We start from the raw sequence: 22,780 nt of genomic DNA, 5'->3' as shown, positions 1-22,780 counted from the left end.
ATACACACATTCCATGAAATAATTAAATATGCAATTTGCACCTAAGTCAGATGTTCTAAATGTTTTTCTTCAACCCAAGTATTAGTTTCATTCTTCACAAAAACCTGCAGCCATAAGTACAGAATGGAGTGAAGACTTGCTCAGTTAGATAGCATATGTGAAACAAATAATATTTCTTCAGCCTTGATCAGATTAATCTGACTGGTTTTTCCAGATTTAAGGTGAGAGGGGAAAGATTTAAGAGGGATCTAAGGAGGAACTTTTTCACACAGAGGATGGTGTGTGTACGAAATGAGCTACAGAGGAAGTGGTGGAGGCTGGTACAATTACAGCATTTAAAAGGCATCTGGATGGGTATATGAATAGAAAGGGTTTAGAGGGATATGGGCAGGGTGCTGGCAGGTGGGACTAGATTAATTTAGGATATCTGGTTGGCATAGACCAGTTGGCCCAAAGGGTCTGTTTCTGTGCTGTACATCGCTATGATTCTAAGTGCTTGAAGTAAGTGTTTAAACTTTGAAATAGTTGGCATTCTCTGTCTCAATTAGAACAAACATTGTGACGTGCAATTGCAACTTCTAATAATGCAAACAGGTGCTTCAGTCTGACAGCCACAAAGCATTGTTTTAAAAAAAAACACAATTACATCAAGAATTGAGTGCTATTTGCATGATCAGACAAAGGGGTTAACATTTCATTGACAATATTCCAGTCATTTGCAAATGTTCCCAGGTCGTGATATTCATGCCTTGTTTCTGAACTCTGCTATTCAGCCTGTGTCACTGCTGTGGCATGTTGAATGAGCTGACATAATGATTGCCATTGTATATTTGCAGCAATTTCACAGCAGTTCACATTGTATTAACCTCAGCAGAAATTGCTTTCATGTCTAAGATCACAAGGCAATATTCTGGATGGGAATCATTTTAATTTGCATAAGCTGACAGCACAGCAGATCCTCATGAAACATGCCTGCTATACGTTTCTGAGGGTCTTTGTCTCCTTCAGTGCGTTGGCTTGTGATTAATCCTAAAATGCTTTTTCCTAACTCTGTATTCCACTTGCTTCGGTGACTACAGCTATTTATTTGTAAGTTTGACCCAGTTGACTGCTCGCAAGCATTATCTGATTTTGAATCCCTACATATGAAATTGTAAATGCCAACATTTTATGAACTACAACCACTTAATTAATGCAATCTGGTACAAGCTTATAGGAACAAGAGTAGGCCTCTTGGCCCTTCGAGCCTGTTCTGCCATTCAATAAGATTGTGGCTGATGTGACTTTTAACTTCACCTTTACATTCTTGTATGCCCTGATAATCTTTCATCCCCTTGGTCATCAAGAATGTATCTCAGCCTTCAGAATGCATCCCCAGTGCATTGAGTATTGGAGTTGGGAGGTCATGTTGTGGCTGTACAGGACAATGGTTGGGTCCCTTTTGGAATATTGCATGCAATTCTGGTCTTTCTGATACAGGAAGGATGTTGTGAAACTTGAAAGGGTTCAGAAAAGATTAACAAGGATGTTGCCAGAGTAGAAGAGTTTGAGCTATAGGGAGAGGCTGAATAGGGTGGAGCTGTTTTCCCTAGAGTGTCAGAGGGTGAGGGATGACCTTGTACAGGTTTATAAAATCATGAGGGGCATGGATAGGGTAAATAGCTAAAGGTCTTTTCCCTGAGGTGGGGGACTCCAGAACTAGGGGCATATGTTTAAGGTGAGAGGGGAAAATTTTAAAAGGAACCAAAGGGCCAACTTTTTTACACAGGGGGTGGTGCATGTGTGGAATGAGTTGCCAGAGGGAGTAGTGGAGACTGTTACAATTACAACATTTAAAAGGCATTTGGATGGGTATATGAATAGGAAGGGTTTAGAGGGATATGGGCCAAATGCTGGCAAGTGGGACTAGATGAACTTAGGCTGTCTGGTCAGCATGGACGAATTGGACCAAAGGGTTTGTTTCTGTTCTCTACATGTCTATGACTCTGACACTGTTTTTTGAGAAAGGCAATTCCAAAAAGTTTTGATTGTCAGAAGAAAAAAATGTTTCCTCGCCTTTGTCTTAAATGGGCAACCTCTTAATTTAAAACTATGACTGTGTAATAACTCCGGAAACTTGCCTGGAAAGGAACATTGCTTATTGCTGAACACCAAAACAGAGCCACTAGTTGTGGCATATACAAACTGGTCCCAGAGCAGGACAGACATTCTGCAGAATTGCACTAATTCACAACCCGCCACAAATTCACTGTGACTTGTTTTTGTTTCTGTTTAACTACTAATTACCACCTGTAATCACCTGTGCAGCCAGTTAAATATTTACATGCAAAGCCCATTATGAGCGATGCAAATCATTAAAAGTGAAGGGAATTGATTGGGAGAGAGGGAAGTGACTGAATCAGAATGGAATAGGAGTGAGAATTAAAACACAACATTCCCCCCGGTACCCACCTCTCTCTCAAGGCATTGAGAGACACCATGTACTCCCTTTCCAAGGAGACACAGGCACAGATATAACCCCTGAAGTGGGGCAGACAGTCAGCAGAAATGACCCCATCTACATTCTGCTGCTTGGAGTTATTCAGGCTCTGTTTTATATTTTTAAATCAGTTTGTTCAGAGATGTTATTACACACCTCTGGAGCAGGTGGGACTTGAACATGGGCCTCTATAGACTAGACATACAGACACTACCGCTGCACTCTCAGGTCTGCTTTACATGCTTCTCTTACCCAGGGGCTGCTTTATTTTCTAATTGACCTGGTCAGAGATATCATTGTACACACACCAGGTGCAGGTGGGACTTGAACCAAGGCTTCCTGACTCAGGGGCAGGGATGCTACCAGAGTACCACAATAGCCCTTCAGGGTCTGCTTTATTATTTATTCTTGAACCCAGAAGAACTATCATGTACAACTGAGTGACTTTCCCAAGTCCAAAATAATTTTGACTCTTTTTGTTTTCTTTTTGTAATACTAACCACCACCAATTAAAACAAAAATCAAAAGAACTGCAGATGATGTAAATCAGAAACAAAAATAGAAGTTGCTGGAAAGTCTCAGCAGGTCTGGCAGCATCTGTGGAGAGAAATCAGAGTCAATGTTTCAGGTGGAGTGACCCTTCATCAGAACCAATAAAAACACCTGTGTAGCCAATTGAATGTTTACAAACAAAACTCATCGTGGGCAATTTAAACCATCAAAAGAGTGGCACGGTGGCTCAGTGGTTAACATTGCTGCCTCACAGCTTCAAGGGCCCAGGTGTGATTCCAGTCTTGGGCAACTGTCTGTATGGAGTTTGCACATTCTCCTCGTGTTTGCATGGGTTTCATTTGGGTAGTCCGGTTTCCTCCCACAGTCCAAAAAATGTGCAGGTTGGGTGGATTAGCCATGCCACGTTGCCCATAGTGTCCAGAGATGTGTAGGTTAGATGGATTAGCCATGGGAAATGTAGAGTTATAGGGTGTGAGTCTCTGTGGGATGCTGTTCAGAGAGTTGGCATGGACATGTTGTGCCAAATGGCCTGTTTCTGCACTGTAGGGATTCTATGATCAAAGATGCGGGGAGAGACTAAATCAAAATGATGTTGGATGGGGAAATGAAGCACCATATCTCTTGTAATCCCTACCTCTCTCTAATGGCATCACGAGCAGCGATGGACGCTGCATGCTCCCTCTCGAAGGGCATTCTGAATGAAGATAACCACTGAAGAGCAGAATCTGCATTGTAAAGTGCTCAGGTCCAAGTTCCGGCTGGGCAGGCCATTGCTTGTTACCAAGGGAATTTCAACTCAATGAGTTCCAACAGGAGATTAGTGATTTCCCTGTGGGACTTGTAGGGGTTACCACAGACCCCCTACCTCTAGATTCTTCCACAAGAGGAAACATCCTTTTGACATCCATCTCTTTCAATCCCCTCAGGATCTTGATTTTTAATGTATTTGGAAAGGCAATGATTGATTAGGGATAGTCAACATGGTTTTGTGTATGGGAAATTGTGTCTCATAAAAGTGATTGTTTCTTTTTGAAGAAGTAACAAAGAGAATTGATGAGGGCAGAATGGTGGACATGATCTATATGGACTTCAGTAAGATGTTTGACAAAGTTCCTTTTGGTAGACTGCTTAGCAAAGTTAAATCACATGGAATACAGGGAGAACTAGCCACTTGGATACAGAAATGGTTTGAAGGTAGAAGATGAGGGGGGGGGGGGGGGGGGGGGGGGGGGGGGGTTCTGTGTGTGTGGAGGGTTGCTTTTCAGATTGGAGGCCTGTGACCAGTGGGTTTGCCACAAGGATTGGGGCCGGGTCCACAGCTTTTTGTTATCGATGTAAATAATTTGGATGTGAACATAGGTGGTGTAGTTAGTAAGTTTGCAGATAGAGTCATAGAGATGTACAGCACGGAACAAACCCTTCAGTCCAACTTGTCCATACCGACCAGATATCCCTACCCAATCTTAGTCCAACCTGCCAGCACCCGGCCCATATCCCTCCAAACCCTTTCTATTCATATACCCATCCAGATGTATTTTAGATGTTGCAATTGTACTAAACCCACCACTTCCTCTGGCAGCGTATTACCACCCTCTGTGTAAAAAAAATGTTGCCCTTTAGGTCTCTTTTTATATCTTTTCCCTCTCACCCTAAACCTATGCCCTCTCGTTCTGGACTACCCCCACCCCACAGAAGAGACATTGTCTATGTATTCTCACCATGCCCCTCATGATTTTATAAACCTCTTTAAGGCCACCCCTCAGCCTCCAATGCTCCATGGAAAACAGCCCCAGCTTATTCAATCTCTCCTTATAGTTCAAATCCTCCAACACCAAAATTGGTGGTGTAATGCATAGCAAAGAAGGTTACCTCAGAGTACAACAGGATATTGTCAGATGGGCAGAGGTGGGTATTGCAGATGCTTGACATTGGAGTCATGATTAGAATGGTACTGGAAAAACACAGCAGGTCAGGCAGCATCTGAGGAGCAGGAAAATCGACGTTTTGGGCAAAAGTCCTTCATCAGGAAGATGATGAAGGGTTTTTGCCTGAAACCTCGATTTTCCTGTTTCTCGGATGCTGCCTGACCTGCTGTGCTTTTCCAGCACCACTCTAGTCTATTGATCAGATGTGCCAATGGACCAAGGGTTAGTAGATTGAGTAGATAGAAACAATTTAGATAAATGTGAGGTGCCACATTTTGAAAAGGCAAATCAGGGCAGGGCTGTCTCTCTGGAGTTGGGGGTGGGGGGTGGAGTTGATATCCAATCCACTCTCTGGGGGTGAGTGTGCTGGTACCCAGCCCATTCTCTAGGGGTGGGGGCTGATATTGAGCCCACCCTCTGTGGGTGGGAGTGGGGGCTGAGTTCCCACTGTGTTAGAAATCACACAACACCAGGTTATAGTCCAACAGGTTTGTTTGGAACCACTTGCATTCGAGGCGCCTCTGCTTCATCAGGTCTTTAAGCTACTGCTTCCAATTACACCTGGTGTTGTGTGATTTTTAAGTTTGTCCACCCCAGTCCAACACTGGCTCCTCCATATCATGCCTACCAACTCTGTGGCATGATTTGGAGATGCCGGTGTTGGACTGGGGTGTACAAAGTTAAAAATCACACAACACCAGGTTATAGTGCAACAGGTTTAATTGGAAGCCCACTAGCTTTTGGAGCGATGGTCCGAAAGCTAGTGCTTCCAATTAAACCTGTTGGACTATAACCTGGTGTTGCGTGATTTTTAACCCTGTGGCTGTGTGTGCTGGAATGCCTGGTCACTCTAGCTTGATGGCAGACCCTGGGGGGGCGGAGATGATCGACGTGGGCTCTGTCCAATCCACAGCCAGAGAAGTTACCCCGCCCCTGGGTAAGCGCCAATAGACGGGTGAGGGGGGCGGGACCTCCGTTGAGATGGTGTTTGGTTGCGCGGTTGCTAAGTGGATTCCCTCTCTGTGTGTGAGAGAGACTGTGTCTGCCCTGAGATGACTCAGGAGGAGGTTCCTTCAGCCGCGTAAAAAGAAATGCACGAACATCGACCGTAACGGGAGCAGGGGAAAAGTAGCGACGCTTGTTTATCTATTTTTTAAAAAAAAAATTTGTTGCAATGTATCTCTCCTGATGTGAAGGAGAATCACAGCAATTATAATGTAACCTTAGGCCAAGGCTCTGCCAGCAGCAGCCCCCTCAGTCTGATACAAGTTGCCATCCACAGGCCCGGAGTGGTTCCTCTGAGCTTTCCAGTTACACTGTTGCCCGAAGACACCGCCGGTTGCACCCACCTGCACCGTGCTGTGGGAAATCGAGGCCTCCCCACGGTGAGTTGGCCAAAATGCACCACGTTTACAAACAAAAGTGAGAGTGAATTGGCGCAGGCGGGACGCCTCTCCCCTTGATCTCACTCCCGTGAATCCCACCCTACTTGGAAGCAAATGCATCGTTATCATGTCGAGGGATTAAAGGTGGTGCATGCCTGCGACTGTTACTAGCGTTGCCTATGGTAACGTTTGACTCAGTTGAGGTGGAAACGATTCTGCCTCAGCCAAGTCAAACCCAAAGCCGTCCGTGTCACTGCTATTTTCTTAAATGTAGGTAATGGGTTCGTGCAATGAATTCTTGTTGGTTTATCATTACTTACTACAACTTTCAGTGGAACTTTCCTGCAGTTGTTGCTTATTTTGAAGCATTAACTTTGACGAAGCTTTACATGATGTATTTGGATACTTCAGTTTGAATGATTTAAAAATGAAGCTTGGTCTGGTGTTTTAAGAAAGCCATTAATCAATTAAATTTAGAGGAGTTAATAGTCCTTTTAGAACAGATTGAAATTTGTTTTATTTGTTTGCGGTTTGTGAGCATCATAGGCTTTAATCAGCGCTTATGGCTGACTCCAAACTGTTCTTGAGAAGGTGGCAAGGAGCCACCTTTTGAAATGCTGCAGTCCTGGTGTGTTGAAACATCCAAAATGCTATTACGAAGGGAGTTAGTATTTTGACCCAGTGATGGTGAAAGAATATCTATGTAGTTTGAAGACAAGATGGGAAGGGAGTGAAGGGGCACTTGCAGGTGATGCTCCCATACATCTGCTGTCCTTGACCTTCTAGGTGATAGAGGTCATTGATTTGAATGGTGCTGTTGAAGAATCTTGTGCATCTTGTAGATGGGGTACACTACTGTCACTGTGCTTTGGGGAAGGAAGTGAATGTTGAAGTTGGTGCTTAGGATACCAATTGATTGGATTGCCTTTATCTGGATAGTGTCTTGTGATGTTGGAGCTACACCCATCCAGGCAAATGGAGATTGTTGCATCACACTCCTAATGTGCCTTGTAGATGATGGGCAGGAATTAAGCTAGTCGTCGCAGAATTCCAGGTCTATTGTAGTCACAGTATTCTATGGCCTGTCTAGTTCATTATCAGAATAATGTTAATCGCCAGGATGTTGTTTGTGGGAAATTCAGTGATGGTAATGCCATTAAATGTTAAGGGGTGATGGTTAGATTCTCTCTTGCTTGTGATAGTCATTGCTTGGTAATTATATAGTGCAAAGGGTACTTGCCACTTTACAAACCAAGCTTGGATGTTGTTCATGTCTTGTTGCTGCTTCAGTATCAGTGGAGTCATGAATGATGCTGAACATTTTAGAGATGTTAGCAAGTGTCCCCACTTCTGATCTTGTGAAGGATGGAAGGTCATTGATGAAGCAGCTAAAAATGGCTGGGCTAAGGCCATAATGCTGAGGATTACTAATGCTCCCTTGATGTCGCGGGAACTTGCTCTCTTCAAGCAAATTTTACTGAGCTCGTGCAACATCATCGCACTGTCAATGACAGTGATAATTTTCTTATCAGCAAGAGTAGACTGTTACGAGAATCTTGTCAGGGTTCATAGTTTTTGCAGTATCTATTGTGTTTAGCTGTTTCTTGGTATCATGTGAAGTGAATTGAATTGGCTGAAGGCTGGCATCTGCAATGCTGAGGATCTCAAGATGAGGTTGAAATTTATCATTTACTTGGCACTTCTGATTGAAGGGGATGAAAATGCCTTGTCATCTGCACTGATAATCTGGGCTATTTGAGGAGCCTCTTCCTCTGCCTTTTAATATAATGTATTGATTATCTATATGTTATTGTCCCATCTGTCAATTTAAAATCCTTGCATCCTTTTGAAGAGAATTGTTTGAAATATACAGCTTATTTTAAGCTACTGTGTTTGAATACCTAGTTATGGGTTATTTTTCTTCCAGAATTTGCATGTAAATTTGTGCATCTTTTGGCATTCTCATCAAATCATATTCAAATTGAAAAAGCAAAATGTTAAATCTTCAAAAATTGATTTATTAAACTCCAAAGCAATTTATACTAAAGATGTTGAGATAAAAATGATAAGGAAACTGATGCTAATCGTCAAGTTCATGTGGAACAAAGAATTAGGTGAAAAAAGGTATCATTAAAAAATTAAAGTAGGGCAAAGAGTAAATATGTGAACAGATTGGCAGTTAACATCAAAAGGAAACCAAAAGTATTTTGTAAAGGCATAAATAAAAATAGGGTCATTAAAAGAAAAGAGAGGCCAATTTGGGACCAAAAGGTAGATCTTGTGAAGACATGATTTGGAGGTGCCGTTGTTGGACTGGGGTGTACAAAGTTAAAAATCACACAACACCAGGTTATAGTCCAACAGGTTTATTTGGAATCACAAGCTTTCGGCGCACTGCTCCTTCATCAGGTGTTGTGTGATTTTTGACCTTGTGAATACAGAAAGTATGGATAAGGTACTAAATGAGTACTTTAACATTTATAGATGATAGCAAGCGTAGAAGACATGGGATTAAATTAACAATGGCGACAAGGGTGGGTGGCACATTGGCTTAGTAGTTAGTACTGCTACCTCACAGCACCAGTGACACTGATTCAATTCCAGCCTCAGGCGACAGTCTGGGTGGAGTTTGCACATTCTCCCAGTGTCTGTGTGGGTTTCTCTTCGGGTACTCTGGTTTCCTCCCACAGTCTAAAGATGTGCAGGTTAGCTGAATTGGCCATGCTAAATTGCCCATAGTGTTCAATGATCTGGAGGTTAGATGCATTAGTCAGGGATAAATATAGAATAGTAGGATAGGGGAATGTGTCTGGATAGGTGACTCTTCAGAGGGTCAGTGTGGACTTGGATGTAATGGCTTATTTCTGCACTATAGGGATTCTTAAAATAACAATTGGCCAAGAGGCTGATTATTGTGAATGGTTCTTTTTCAGACTGGTTGGATGTATACTATGTTGCCAACCTCCTCTGTTGATTTTAGGACCTGTGCTATTTCTGATTATTTATTCAGGAACTAGAATTTTGTATGCAGGGCATAATTTAAAATTTTGCAGATAAGTGAAACTCAGAAATGGAATAATGAATGAGAAAGATTGTCATAGATTTAAAGAGAGAACAGAGAAATTGATGAAATTGACAGATGTCCAGTAGATGAAATTAATATGGATTAGTATAAAGAATGAGGGCAGCAATACAGTGTGCTATTTAAAGAGAATAAAGGAATGGGGAAACCCTGGTGGTTTATATACATAAATGTTTGAAGGTAGCTGGACAAGTTGAGGGCTATTTCTTAAAAAAAGACATATCAGCTTTATTAATAGGCAAGTGGAGTACAAAAGCAAAGAGGTCAAGCTGTATATTTTATAAAAACACTGATTAGATTTCAGCTGAAGTGCTGTGTTCTATTCTGGGCATGACACTTTGGGATTCTGTCAACCCTTTGGGACAGTTATGGAGGAGCTTTACTAGAATGGTACCAAAAGAAAGGAGAATATTTGAGAGAAAGCGTTAATAGGGCCATGGGGGAAAATCAGGGCTCTACTAAAGAGCCAACATAGCTGCGATAGGATAAGTGCAATTCCTCAAATATTTCTGAAGTATTCTGTGTTAAATCAAAATGCATTAGAAAATAAGGTTTTTAACTGGCTCATTTGTTAGATTAGAAAATGTTTGTTAGATTAGAAAAAATGATAAAATCAATTGATTTTATTTTACAAAGTAATAATAATTCAAAAGCCAAACATAAGTTATTTGAGAGAAGTCTGTAGCAATATTTTTGACATAAGGACTGGGTTGAAAGAATCAATTTACAGGTAAAACAAAAAGATTTCAAGTAATTGAGCTGAAAGTAATTGGACATGAGAAGAAATTTTGTCATTAGTTTTTGTTGTCAGGTAATGAGTGCATGAATCAGAATTTGAATTTAGTGAATTTTTAATGAATTATTCTGTTTTCCAAATTAAAAGCATATTTCTCCAATTAATATACTTGAAATTGATGTTCAGTTCTCAATTCATCCCCGTGGAGCAAAGCAAGTTAACATTCATTTGGTAGTTAAACCATTAAAATAGAACATTTATTAATTTGGATTTGAGACAAGTTGCTTTGTTGTGACTTTGGTGCAGTGCTTTGTCAGAAATAACAGTATGCTAAGCTGCTGAGTTGGCCATTGCCTACAAGTAAACAGTATAGGCAACAAATTCATTTTATGCATTTGTTAGAATGGATAACATAGCTAAAATGGAACTTGAGTGATATCAAATGATTGTTAATGTAGATGGTGATGACTTTTCATCAATACGTTAGCATTATTTCGTTTGTACAAGCTTTTCAGTTTTTTTCTTATGTGCCCATACAGAGATTTTTTTTTCACACTCTGTTATCATCAGATGGGAGTGCTCAGTCATTGTTTAATGATAAAGTTCCTTTATATCTGGAGTAGGCTGACCAGCTGAGGACTGGCAGGGTTCAGTGGGTTGATGGAATAACTGCTCAGAGGCTGGCCAGCCAGTTCAGAATCACTTGATTTTTTAAAAGCCTTTTTTCCCGTACCACCGCCTAATGGCGGAGTCTTCTGGTTATATTAGTCAGCCAGGGATTTTCTGATTGGAGTTATTAACCTGGTAAAACAAAGGACTGCAGATGCTGGAAACTAGATTCTAGATTAGAGTGGTGCTGGAAAAGCACAACAGTTCAGGCAGCATCCGAGGAGCAGAAAAATCGACGTTTCAGGCAAAAGCCCTTCACCAGCTATTAACATGGGCCAATCAATGACCTCATCAACAAGACCAACCTGGTTCCAATCACTACAGTTAGGTTGAAGTGCAAGTGCACCAAAATACAATGATGAAGAGGTCCTTTTCAGTGTTTTCACACATTCAGAACCAGTATAAAAGTAGTTCACAGAATAAGGAGCTAGATGTAATCTTTAATGAGTAATGGTTGGTGCTATGTGGGAGGCTTTCCCTTTCCAGATACAGGAACTTCAAGGTAACTTCTAAACTGTCCAGATCGACAAACAGTACTAACTGCTGATCACCAAAATTCACATATGCCGTGAAAATAACCTTGTGTTCTTGCTGAAGAGAATTGCCAAAACAATTTTCCAGGGTAGATAAACTGAACAGTGATTTTATTTTTACATTTGCTCAGAATTGGCATTTTCAGAATAAGCTTTAGCAAGGTACATTTTCAGTAGTGATAGCTTAATGCTATCTGATGCTTTTTGGCCATCTGATCCAGGGCACTTGTGATTAAAGATTTATGTTTTCATGAACTTGGCTGATCCTTAGACATTACCATAAATCTGATGCTTTTAACCGTTTGCTGACTTTTATATTTTCATTGTCCTTTATGATTGTTTTACCTTTTGAATTAAATTTTACAATTACAGAACTGTTTTTGCTTTAGTCGTTTTGAGCATGTTTTAAAAATGTTTAACTTTGGTACTGCGGAGTATGAGATTTAAGTTGTATGTATTTGTCAAAGAAATCCATGAAGCAAATCTATGAATAAGTATTTCTTAATGAAGTTAGCAAAGAATAACCACTTGCAGTGTATTTTAATGTAGTAAAGGGAAGTCACAGAAACATGATCCGACACACACATAGATTTTTAAAATGAAGAGCAATGTGTTAGCATGGATGACCAAAGATTTTTAGTAAGATTACATCACATGAAATCTGGGGGAGCTAGCAAATTGGATACAAAATTGGATTGAAAGTAGGAGATAGAGTAGTGGGTTACTTTTCGGACTAGAGGCTTGTGACCATGGGTGTGCTAAAAGGATTAGTCTGGTTCCACTGCTTTTCGTTTTTATATAAATTATTATGATGTGAATGTAGGAGATATGGTTAGTAAGTTTACAGATGACACCAAGAAAGATGGTGTAGTGGACAGTGAGGAAGGACAGTGTATCTCAGAATACATTGGGCCCTTGATCAGATGGCCAGTGGGCTGGTGAGTGGCAAATGGAATTTAATTTAGATAAGTGTGAGGTGTAGCATTTTGGTAAGGCAAACCAGAGCAGGATTTGTTAATGGTAGTGTTGTCCTGTTTTCCCCCCTCAGTCGAAGCAAAATGTTCAGAGACACAGAATAGTTTTACCTCCTTCATCTTTATTCCGGGCGTTGGAGGGAGAGAGAATGATCGCCCATGAGAGCACAGAAACATGAGTTCATGGTCTTCTTTGGAATAGCAGTTTCTCGATGAATTATATAGTTATTTTACAGGGGGGAGCATCCAGATTAGGCAAGATATATATTGATTTGGTGACCGTTGCAATCAGCAAGTGTCAATAGTAAAGATTAAGCCATCTGCTGTTACACAATGGCCCTTGTTGGGGCTGGCTTCACTTAATGAATACTTTTCACCTTGTTGAACTGGCCTCACATATTGAATGCTACCTTATCTTGTTAAATGGCTGTACATAATGAATGCTTTTCCACCTTGTTAACCCATTACCCTTGCCTCCAGCACCCCATTGTTAACTGCAAGTTCTTATCTGATCTGCGTTCTGCTCAGCTGAACCTCTTGTTTCACAAAACTCAGAACTTGACTCTTTCTCTGCCTGCTTATAACCTATACACATTCTCAGTAGGACCCTTGGGTGTGTGGCTAAACAGAGAGACCTAGTGGTGCAGGTGTGTAGTTCCTTGAAAATGGAGTCGCAGGTAGACAGGGTGGTGAAGAAGGCATTTAGCATGCTTACCTTCATTGGTCAGAACATTGAATATAGGAATTGAGCTATCATGTTGTGGCTGTATAAGACATTGGTGAGGCCACTTTTAGAATACTGTAATCAGTTCTGGTTGTCCTTCTATAGGAAGGATGTTGTTAAACTTGAGAGGGTTCAGAAAAGTTTGACGAGAATGTTGCCAGAAATGGACGGTTTGAATTATAAGGAATTGCTGAATAGGCTGTGGCTTGAACAGCCAAGATCGCTTTCCTGGACTAGGGGTGTCTAAAATTTGAGGGTATAGTTTAAGGTGAGAAGGGACAGATATAAAATTGACCTAAGGGGCAACCTTTTCATGCAAAGGGTAGTGTGTGTATGGAACAAACTGCCAAAGGGAAGTGGTGGAGGCTGATACAATTACATCATTTTAAAAGGCATCTGATTGGGTACATGAATAGGAAGGGTTTAGAGGGATGTGGCCAAATGCTGGCAAACGGAACTGAATAAGATTGTGATTTACGTTTTTGAGAAGATTTGTAGCTTCGGTTGAGGTTCAAGTTGTAAGTTTGCTCATTGAGCTGCCAGGTTTGTTTTCAGACGTTTCGTCACCATCTTGGGTAACATCATCAGTGAGACTCCAGTGAAGCGCTGGTGTTCTCTCTGCATTCTAGTTATGTGTTTAGGTTTCCTTAGGGTGGTGATGACATTTCTGGGTTTTTTTCTCAGAGGTTGGTAAATGGGGTCCAAGTTGATGTGTTTATTGACGGAGGTCCAGTTTGAATGCCAGGCCTCTTATGAATTAGGTTCATCAGCTGATGTTTAAGTGTGTTGGTTGGTTTGTGGGCTACCATGATGCCAAGGGGTCAGAGTAGTCTGGTAGTCATTTCAGAGACGTCTTTGATGTATTGTAATGTGGCTAGAATTTCTGGGCGCATTGTTTGCTTGTTTGGGTTTGTTGTTGAGAAATAGGTGGACTGTGAAATTGGGTACCAATTCTCCATGAAGTCACTGTGTAGGTATTTTTCATTTGCTGCTTGTATTTCCTGTGTGCTGCAGTGCGTTGTGGCCTGTTTAAATAATACCCTGATGCAGCTCCGTTTATAGGTGTTGGGATGATTGCTTCTGTAGTTAAGTATCTGATCTGTGTGTGTGTTGCTTTCCTGTAGACGCTGGTCTGCAGTTCTCTGTTAACTATTTGTTCCACTGTGACATCTAGGAAGGGGAGTCTGCTGTTGTTCTCTTCCTCTTCGGTGAAATTTATGCCAGTAAAGATGTTGTTAATGATATTGTAGGTTTCCTCTAATTTGTTCCATTTTGTGATGACAAAGATGTCATCCATATAGTGGACCCAAAGTTTGGGTTGCATCTTAAATAACAAGCCCAAACAAGTAGACACAACACACCCAGAAACTTTAGCCATCCTGTCATACATCAAAGACATCTTGGACTACCAGACTACTCCGACCCCCTGGCATCATGGTAGCCCACAAACCTACCAACACACTGAAACAGCTACAGAGGAACCTTGATTATCCGAAGGACATGGGTGGAGAGTATTTCGTTCAGTTAATCAAATGCTGGATAATTGAATGCCGGATGGCATAGTTTAGCCAAGCATCGGGACCTTGTGATCTTGTCAGATAATCCAAAATTTGGATAATAGAATGCCAATAATTGAGGTTCCTCTGTACTTATGAACCTAAAGGACCCTATGCCAACAACCAGCAAAACAAGTGTAATTTCCTAAATACTCTGTGAAGACTGTAACAAATACTACATCAGACAGACAGGCAGAAAACTAGCCAGCAGGATACATGAACATCATCTAGCCACCAAAAGACATGATCCATTATCACTAGCAACCTTATGTACAGATGAAGAAGGACACCACTTTGATTGAGACAACGCATCCATCCTCAGACAGGCTAGACAGAGACATGCCCGGGAATTCATAGAGGCCTGGCATTAAAACTGGTACTCCATCAATAAACACGTTGATTTGGACCCCACTTACCAACCTCTGAGAAAAATAACCGGAAATGATATCACCCACCGTAACAGGCCAAGGCACATCAACAGAAAACAAGACGTAACACCAGCACATCATCAGAGGCTCACTGATGATGTTACCTAGCATGGTGATGAAATGTCTGAGAACAAACCTTCCAGCTCAGCAAGCAAGCTTACAACCTCAGATTGGGATGTTTGGTTGCTGTGGATGAGTTGGATTGAAGATTCTGTTTTCCATGCTGTATGACTTTTATTTGATCAAGAGAGAGGTCGAGGGAGGTGGAAAAAGGTTTCAGAAATGTATATCACAGGGGGTAAACTGCTGCAAGCATGGCTTCTAATGATGGGGCGAACAATGGGGCAAGTGCATATCAAAGGGCAAATGTAAGAAACAGTAACTTCCTGTTGGACAAGCAGGGTAGGGGTGAATGTCTTCAGGAAGATAAAATAATGAGGGTCATTACAATAAAGGGGTTTAAACATGAGAATGAGTATTTTAAATGGAAGAAGAGGGATAGTGAGTGAAAGGGCCTGATTAGTTAAAATACACAAAGCAGAGGTTCAGATAAACTGAAGTTTATAGATGCTGGAGTTTGGGAGACTGGCATGGAGAGGAGTCAACTGGTCAAGTTTGGAGGTGATAAAGGTGTATCTGACAACTTCAGTAGCAGATGAAATACAATGAGAGTACATAGTATTACAAACATACGAAGATACAAATTAAGAGCAGGAGTAGACCATTCGGCCCTTCAAGCCTGGTCCACCATTTGATTTGTAGCTGGCCTTTTTAACCTCATCTCCACATTTATGCCAACCCCTGATAGCCTTTCACCCCACTACTTACCAAAAATCTATCCGGTGTGGATGGTGCCAACAAGTTGGTGGAGCTCCTCAAGGGGAAGAGTGCCTTATCTCTCCTTCCAACTCCGTTTTGATTTAGCCCCTCCCCTACCTCTCCCTCACTTTGATGTTAGTGTGTTGTCCTTAATGAACTCTACATGTAAATTCAATAGTTGGAAACAAGGATGGTTTAATGGTGGGGGTTAATAAATGAACATGTCTACAAGGGATTTGGTGGTGGGAAAAGCTATTCAGTTGTGTGTGATAGGACTTCTGGATATAAGAAAAGGAAGAAATATGTTTTTCTGTATTCTTGGTGAGGGAGCATGTGATGTCCAATATTCTTGACACTTTTAGAGAAACATAGGCACTGCAGGGGCTGCAGTGCTTTATCACCTCCTCTCCAACTCCATTTTGCTTTAATCCGCTCCCTCTGTTCCTTCCTTTCCCTCACATTTGGTGGTACACTGCATCGCCCTTGCTAGCTTTGCATGTAAATTGGTTAATTGAAACCACAGATGACTTATTGCTGGTGGAAAATGAATAAAAAGTACCACCAATGATTGGTGATGACATATTAAAAATCATCACATTAAACTGATATTCTATTAGCTTTTCTACTTATTTGATGCAGCTACAAACTTTCCTTTTGTGATTTATGCACTGGGACATCTACATCCCTGGGTATCTCAGAGATCTACAATCTCTTACTGTGCTTTTTAAATTATTATTTCCAAAATGGACAATTTCATAATTTCCCACATTATAATCAATTTGCTAACCTTTGTCTACTCAGCTCATGTATCCGTAATTTTTCTATAGTCCCCTTGATTCCTCTTCACAACTTCCTTTACTCCTTACATTTGTTTCATTTGCAGGTTTGACAACTGTACATTTAGCCTCTTCATCTAAATTATTTACGTAAATTGCAAATTATATCACTGGCAAGGAAAGAAAATTGCTTAGCTAACGAAAAGCAGTATAGGCATAAATAGTTTTTGGGTTGGCAATACAGAACAAATTAGCTAAGCAATTTTCTATCCTTGCCAGTGATATAATTTATGACCTGATATTTAATTTTCTGATGAGATATTTCATCTAATGCCTTCTGAAAGTTTTAAGTGGAGTATGTCCACTGGTCATTCACAGTTGATATTACTACTTCAAGCAACTCTAAAAGGTTAGATAAACGTAATGTAAGTTGTAAGTTTGCTTGCTGAGCTAGTAGATTTGTTCTCAGATGTTTCGTCACCATGCTAGGTAACATCATCAGTGAGCCTCTGGTGAAGCGCTGGTGTTCTGTCCCGATGGCTATTTATGTGTCTTGGTCTGTTGTGGTGGGTGATATCACTTCTGGCTCTTTTTCTGAGAGGTTGGTAAATGACAAATGATGCTCCCAACCCACTCCACAAATACGAATGAGAAATTTTGGGCCCAAAAACTATGTATATTAATGTGACTGACCATGAATAGACAAGTACGCTAGAAGGAGCAATCAAGACTAAACAGTTCCCTCATTCCTGATGAAGGGTTCATGTGTGAAAGGTTGATTCTCCTGCTCCTCCGATGTTGCCTGACCTGCTGTGCTTTTCCAGCATTACACTCTCAACACTAAACACCAGCAGACCAAGACAAAAAAAATACTAGCCCTACAAGAAAAAGTAGCTAAACTTACACACAGCAATAACACGGACAATTCAGAGACTTGGATAAAGCACCTATTGAACCGACCACTCACAGACATGGGAAAAAGCCGTCATAGTACGAGGGATGAACTTCAGGGATGAGGTCAAAAAGGACTTCCTGGCAGCACTGGAATCCACCCTGAAAGACAATGGACTTATGGAAGAAATCGAGCAGGCCCTTCAGGCAGACAGTAGCACCAACATTAAGCAGAAAGAAAGAATGGAACACCCTCAACACACTGGAAAGGAAAGCTGTGGAAGGAGTCAGAAAAGTCAGAAATATTGTAACCCTACCAGCAGACAAAGGGAGCATAACTGTAATCCTGAACAGAGCACAATACATTGAAACAGCAAACACAGTCCACACAGATACCGATACCTAACAGCAGATGGTGATGGACCTGACTCCAGAAAACCCTATTACAGCATTCCTGGGGAAACTTCACAAGACAGATGAAATTAACAAGACAGACTTCCAAAGAATGAAACCTGAAGGATCAAACACACTCCGTTTCTACAGATTACGAAAAGTACATCAACAAGGCCCTTCCCTCAGACCCATACTCTCTCTTCCCAGTGCACCAACATACAAACTAGCAAAGGAACTGCAACGCAAACTGAAATACCTAGTAGTAGAGTCAAGCAACTCCATCCACTCCACCCAGGAATTCCTTAACATCATCAAAGGCACGAAGATAGAGGACAATGAGGTCATGGTTTCTTTCTATGTGATGGCCCTATTCACATCAATAAATGTCACCCTAGCCAAAGAAACACTGGCCTTACGGCGAGACAAACCTGACGGCACTAACTCCACCAGCAAGGACAACATCCTCAAACTAATAGACTTGTGCCTCACAACCCACTTCACCTTCAACGCTAAGACCTACAAACAAATCAATGAGACACCTATGGGATCACCAGTATCAGAACTCTTAGCAGAAGCGGTTATGAAGGGGTTAGAACGAAAAGCCCATCCCATGATCCAGCCCAAGCTTTAGGTCCACTATGTGGATGGCATGTTTTGTCATCATAAAATGCAACAAATTAGAAGAAACCCACAAACACAAAACAACATCCTTGCAAGTATAAAGTTCACCAAAGAGCAAGAGAACAACAACAGACTCCCCTTCATAGATGTCATGGTAAGACGCAAAGCCAATGGAGAGCTACAGACCAGCATTTACAGGAAAGCCACACACACTGACCAGATAATCAACTGCAGGAGCAATCATCCCAACACCCACAAATGGAGCTGCATCAGGACATTATTTAAATGAGCCCCAACACACTGCAGCACCCAGGAACTAAGATAAGCCAAGGAAAAACACCTGTACAATGTATTCAGGAACAACGAGTACCCAATATGCACAGTCTGCCGTTTCCTACATAACAGACCTAAAGAAGAAGACCCAACACGCCCAGAGACTTGAGCCACCCTGCCACATGTTAAAGGCATCTCGGAGATGACAACCAGACTACATCGGCCCCCTAGGCATCATTATAGCCCACAAACCTACCACCACACTGAAACAGCTCCTGACAAAGTTAAAGGACCCCGTACCAATAACCAGCAGAACGAACTTCATATACAAAAATCCCTGCAAGGACTGCAACAAACATTACATTGGACAGATGAGCAGGAAACTAGCCACCAGGTTACATGAGCACCAACTAGCCACCAAAAGACATGACCAACTATCATTCGTATCCATACACACAGATGAACAGGAACACCAGTCGAACTGTTAAAGGCTATGCAATAACACAAAAAATGAGGGATAGATAGGAACAGGATGTTTACTGTCTTCAGGAATTTTTTATTTCTGAATTTATTTTTCTCCTTCAACCTGTTCAGCGATGGATTAGGTGGGACTTGAACTCATGCCTTTTGTTCCAAGGATAAGGACATTACCATTGTGTCACAAGAGGGTCCTGGATATAGTGCTTAGACTGTTGCCAACTGAATTCAGCTGGTGTTATTAAACCTGTTTGCTGTGCATGCTGGTAGAAAGTATAATGAAATCTTCATTTCGGACTTTAGCAAATACTTTGACTGTTTCAACAAACAAAGTATTCCTTAAATTTAAAACTAGAACAGGCCTCAGACGCAAGTGATTATTCTGAAAGCTGCAAAGAAATCCTAATTATTTTGAAGTATTAAACGACTGGGATTCAAAAGGCAAATATTAACATATCATTTTCCAATTTCATTTCAGGTTTCTTTTTAATGTGCATTCACAATGAATACATCACGAAGCAGTTCTTCATTCCTCAGTGATGGATTTGATCTTAGCTTGACTGGCTCTCAGTTACCCATGACTAAACGCCCCAGCAGTGCATCACCTGCCAAACAGCTAACACGCTCCACCTCTGTCATCTCTGAGACCAAGGCCAAAAGGAACACTTTGGTAAATAATACCGATGGAATCTGTGATGTAACTTTATAGAACTTTAGGAGTTTAGAAACTTAGGTTTACAAACTCAAAGATGTTTCGAAGACTAAGGCGAGACCTTAATTGAAGCATAAGATGTTTGGTGGACAGCAGTTGATAAGGTAATTGCACAAAGGATTTGGATGAGTCTAGGTCCAGAGGGCATAATCTCAGAGAAAGGGTTGCCTAGTTAGATTAATGATAAAGTGGAATTGCTTCTCTCAAAGGGTAAACAATCTGTGGAATTCTTTACTACAGAGAACCACAGAGGCTGGGTCATTGAGCCAATTCAAATTTTTTTTTAACAATAAGGGAACCCAGGGTTATGGGGAAAAGGTAGTAAAGTAACGTTAAGGATTATCAGATCAGCCAAGATCCCATTGATTGGCCAAATGGCCTACCTCTTCTGCTATGTCTTAAGGTCTTATTTTCAAAACCAACTAGATTCTTGAGAAAATGGTTATTTTTCATGAATGTGATAATCCATGGTGAGTAAATCTAATGTGCCAGCAGACTTCTGGTATGAGACCCAAGTTGTCATTTTGTGGGCAATTTAGTTGTTTTGTTGGACATTCGACATGTTATGACACACTCTGGTACAGGTGGGACTTGAATCCAGACCATGTGCCCTTGAGGTAAGGATGCTTCCTCTTATGGCCAGTTTAACCTTAGCTTAATCACTGCTAATTCCCTTATTACTCTCACTTGACACTTGTAAAAGTATTTTCCAGTGAGCTTTTGGAGAGCGATTAGAAGCATAGATTCTGGACACTTTTCATTCTATATCACTGCACAAGGAATACTGTGTCAAATTTTAGTTCTTGCTTTCACAACTGCTTGCCTGCCCCAGTTCCTCAGTGTTGGCCAAAGCTGTGATTAGCTAATATGTGACACCAGGGATTGTGTCTGGGATATTTCTGTGCTTTTTAATTCCATGTTCCAGATGTTATACATAAGCAGCCGTCCCTTGGTTTACTGGTGCATAGAAGTATCACAAGTGACTATTACTGCCTATTCATCAACCTGCATCTTCTCATGCCTGGTAGGTTCCATAAACCAGTTAGTGAGGAAGAAATGGGTACAGTTAGTGCTATTGCCCATGATTGATTTTGCCTGTTGTTAGTATTGCTGTGCATTTCTTCTCTGCCACCTAAAATCAGCACTACAACTCAAATTGGACAACGCAAAATGCAAAATTTGAAAATATCACAAATGTGCTGCAGTACTTAGAATTGTTTACAGAAATGGATAAAAATTTGTAGGAAAAATTGTTGGATGTGTGTGAAAATATAAGTGCAAGGGAAACCAAGAGAATGATAAACATAGTATTGAAAATTTATAACCGCAAAAGATATGTGTTTGCCTCTCTCTAGGTTAATGGTGGGCATGGAAATGTCAATGGCAACAGTTCTCGTACCATCAACAATTTACAAAGGTCAAACAGTGCAACACAAGTCAGCCAGCAAGCCAGTGCATCAGTAAGGTAATGTTGTTAGTTCACACCACTGGAAAGTGTAACATATTCTTGGTTTAGGCTGTATTTAATCCCCTCTGTAAATATGAAAGAAATCTTGCAAATCAATTCACCAATAACTTTGTCAAAACAATGAGCAACATTTTGATTGTTCAATCAGCATTATTGCCTCAATGTAATTTCTCTGTTTTCCATGTGTGTCTGAAAGAAGCATTTGCACAATACCTTTTCGTTACATTTTCCCCAATGCTGTTCATAGCAGAGTCACCAATGGGTGTTGGTGAGTTTTGAGAAGATTTGTAGCTCAGGTTGAGGTTCTGGATGTAGGTTTGCTCGCTGAGCTGGCAGGTTCATTTTCACCCTTCCAGCTCAGTGAGCAAACCAACATCCAGAGTCACCAAATGTGCAGAGATATTCTTGGGCTGATAGGTCAAAGCTGTGTAGTGATTGAAATAAGGTCAGCCAGGTGGATCTCATAGAATATGTGTTCCTTGATACGCTATGCTGAGAGAAAAAAAAAGTGTCTCCATTGCTTCTTTTGCCATTCAAATTCAATCAGTGTCCCCTGGTTTTTGATCCTTCCATCAATATGATCAATTTCTCCTGTTCTTCTCTGTCCAGATCGTTCATGATCCTTCATATATCAAATCTCTTTCTTCTCTGAGGAAAATAGGCATAGTGTTACCAGTCTGTTTCTTCATGTTTATAATTAATAGGCTTTAATTTTGCTGATGAGCCTGTATTGTGGCACCTTTTGTCAAACTTATACACTCCATGTACATGACATCAACAGCATTATCCTCATCAGCCCTCTCTGTTATCTCATAAAATCTAAACCAAGTTAGTCAAACATAATTTGCTTAGTGCTGATTGAGGGACATGGCATTGTGACAGGATGTGTGTCCATTGAGAGCCACCTTCCTGCCTTTAATGCTGAATCCCTTGCCCCTTTTCATCACAACCACCAATCCTGCAAAACACCCCTTGCCATCACGCAATGATCATGGGTCTCTCCGGTGGTGCCACTGAACATGATATGCTGGCAGCTCTTTGTAGACAGGTGACCTATTCCTGGAAAACTGATCCTTTGGAAGGCCTACTGCTGGTCTGGTTGATCCAAAGGAGGTGACACTGGTCACTTGCCACATCGTCAAAGGTGAGAGCAGCTGGTATATCTGAGAAACAGGATGTCTGAATGTGCCAGTATCCTCGGGAAAAACAAGGACTGCAGATGCTGGAAACCAGATTCTAGATTAGAGTGGTGGTGGAAAAGCACAGCAGTTCAGGCAGAATCTGAGGAGCAGGAAAATCAATATTTTGGGCAAAAGCCCTTCATCAGGAATAGAGGCAGAGTGCCT

General features: G+C 41.2%; 1 protein-coding gene across 4 annotated transcripts in view; it reads left to right on the top strand.

Moving 5' to 3' along the window:
• The first annotated feature begins 5,934 nt into the window (after positions 1-5,934).
• The window catches only part of cep131 (centrosomal protein 131), a 131,900-nt gene continuing 115,054 nt past the window's right edge, over positions 5,935-22,780 (top strand). For all 4 annotated transcript variants that reach the window (XM_043714982.1, XM_043714981.1, XM_043714980.1 and 1 more), the window contains exons 1-3: positions 5,935-6,302; positions 19,733-19,924; positions 21,322-21,431. In XM_043714982.1, the coding sequence (XP_043570917.1) occupies positions 19,757-19,924; positions 21,322-21,431 (278 nt within the window). In that variant the 5' untranslated portion in view covers positions 5,935-6,302; positions 19,733-19,756. The remainder of the gene's footprint in view (positions 6,303-19,732; positions 19,925-21,321; positions 21,432-22,780) is intronic.

Source organism: Chiloscyllium plagiosum, chromosome 24 (genome assembly GCF_004010195.1).
Source record: "Chiloscyllium plagiosum isolate BGI_BamShark_2017 chromosome 24, ASM401019v2, whole genome shotgun sequence".
Classification (NCBI taxonomy): Eukaryota; Metazoa; Chordata; class Chondrichthyes; order Orectolobiformes; family Hemiscylliidae; genus Chiloscyllium; species Chiloscyllium plagiosum.
The sequence above is the reverse complement of the archived record's forward strand: the minus strand, read 5'-3'. Positions and strand labels throughout refer to the sequence as shown.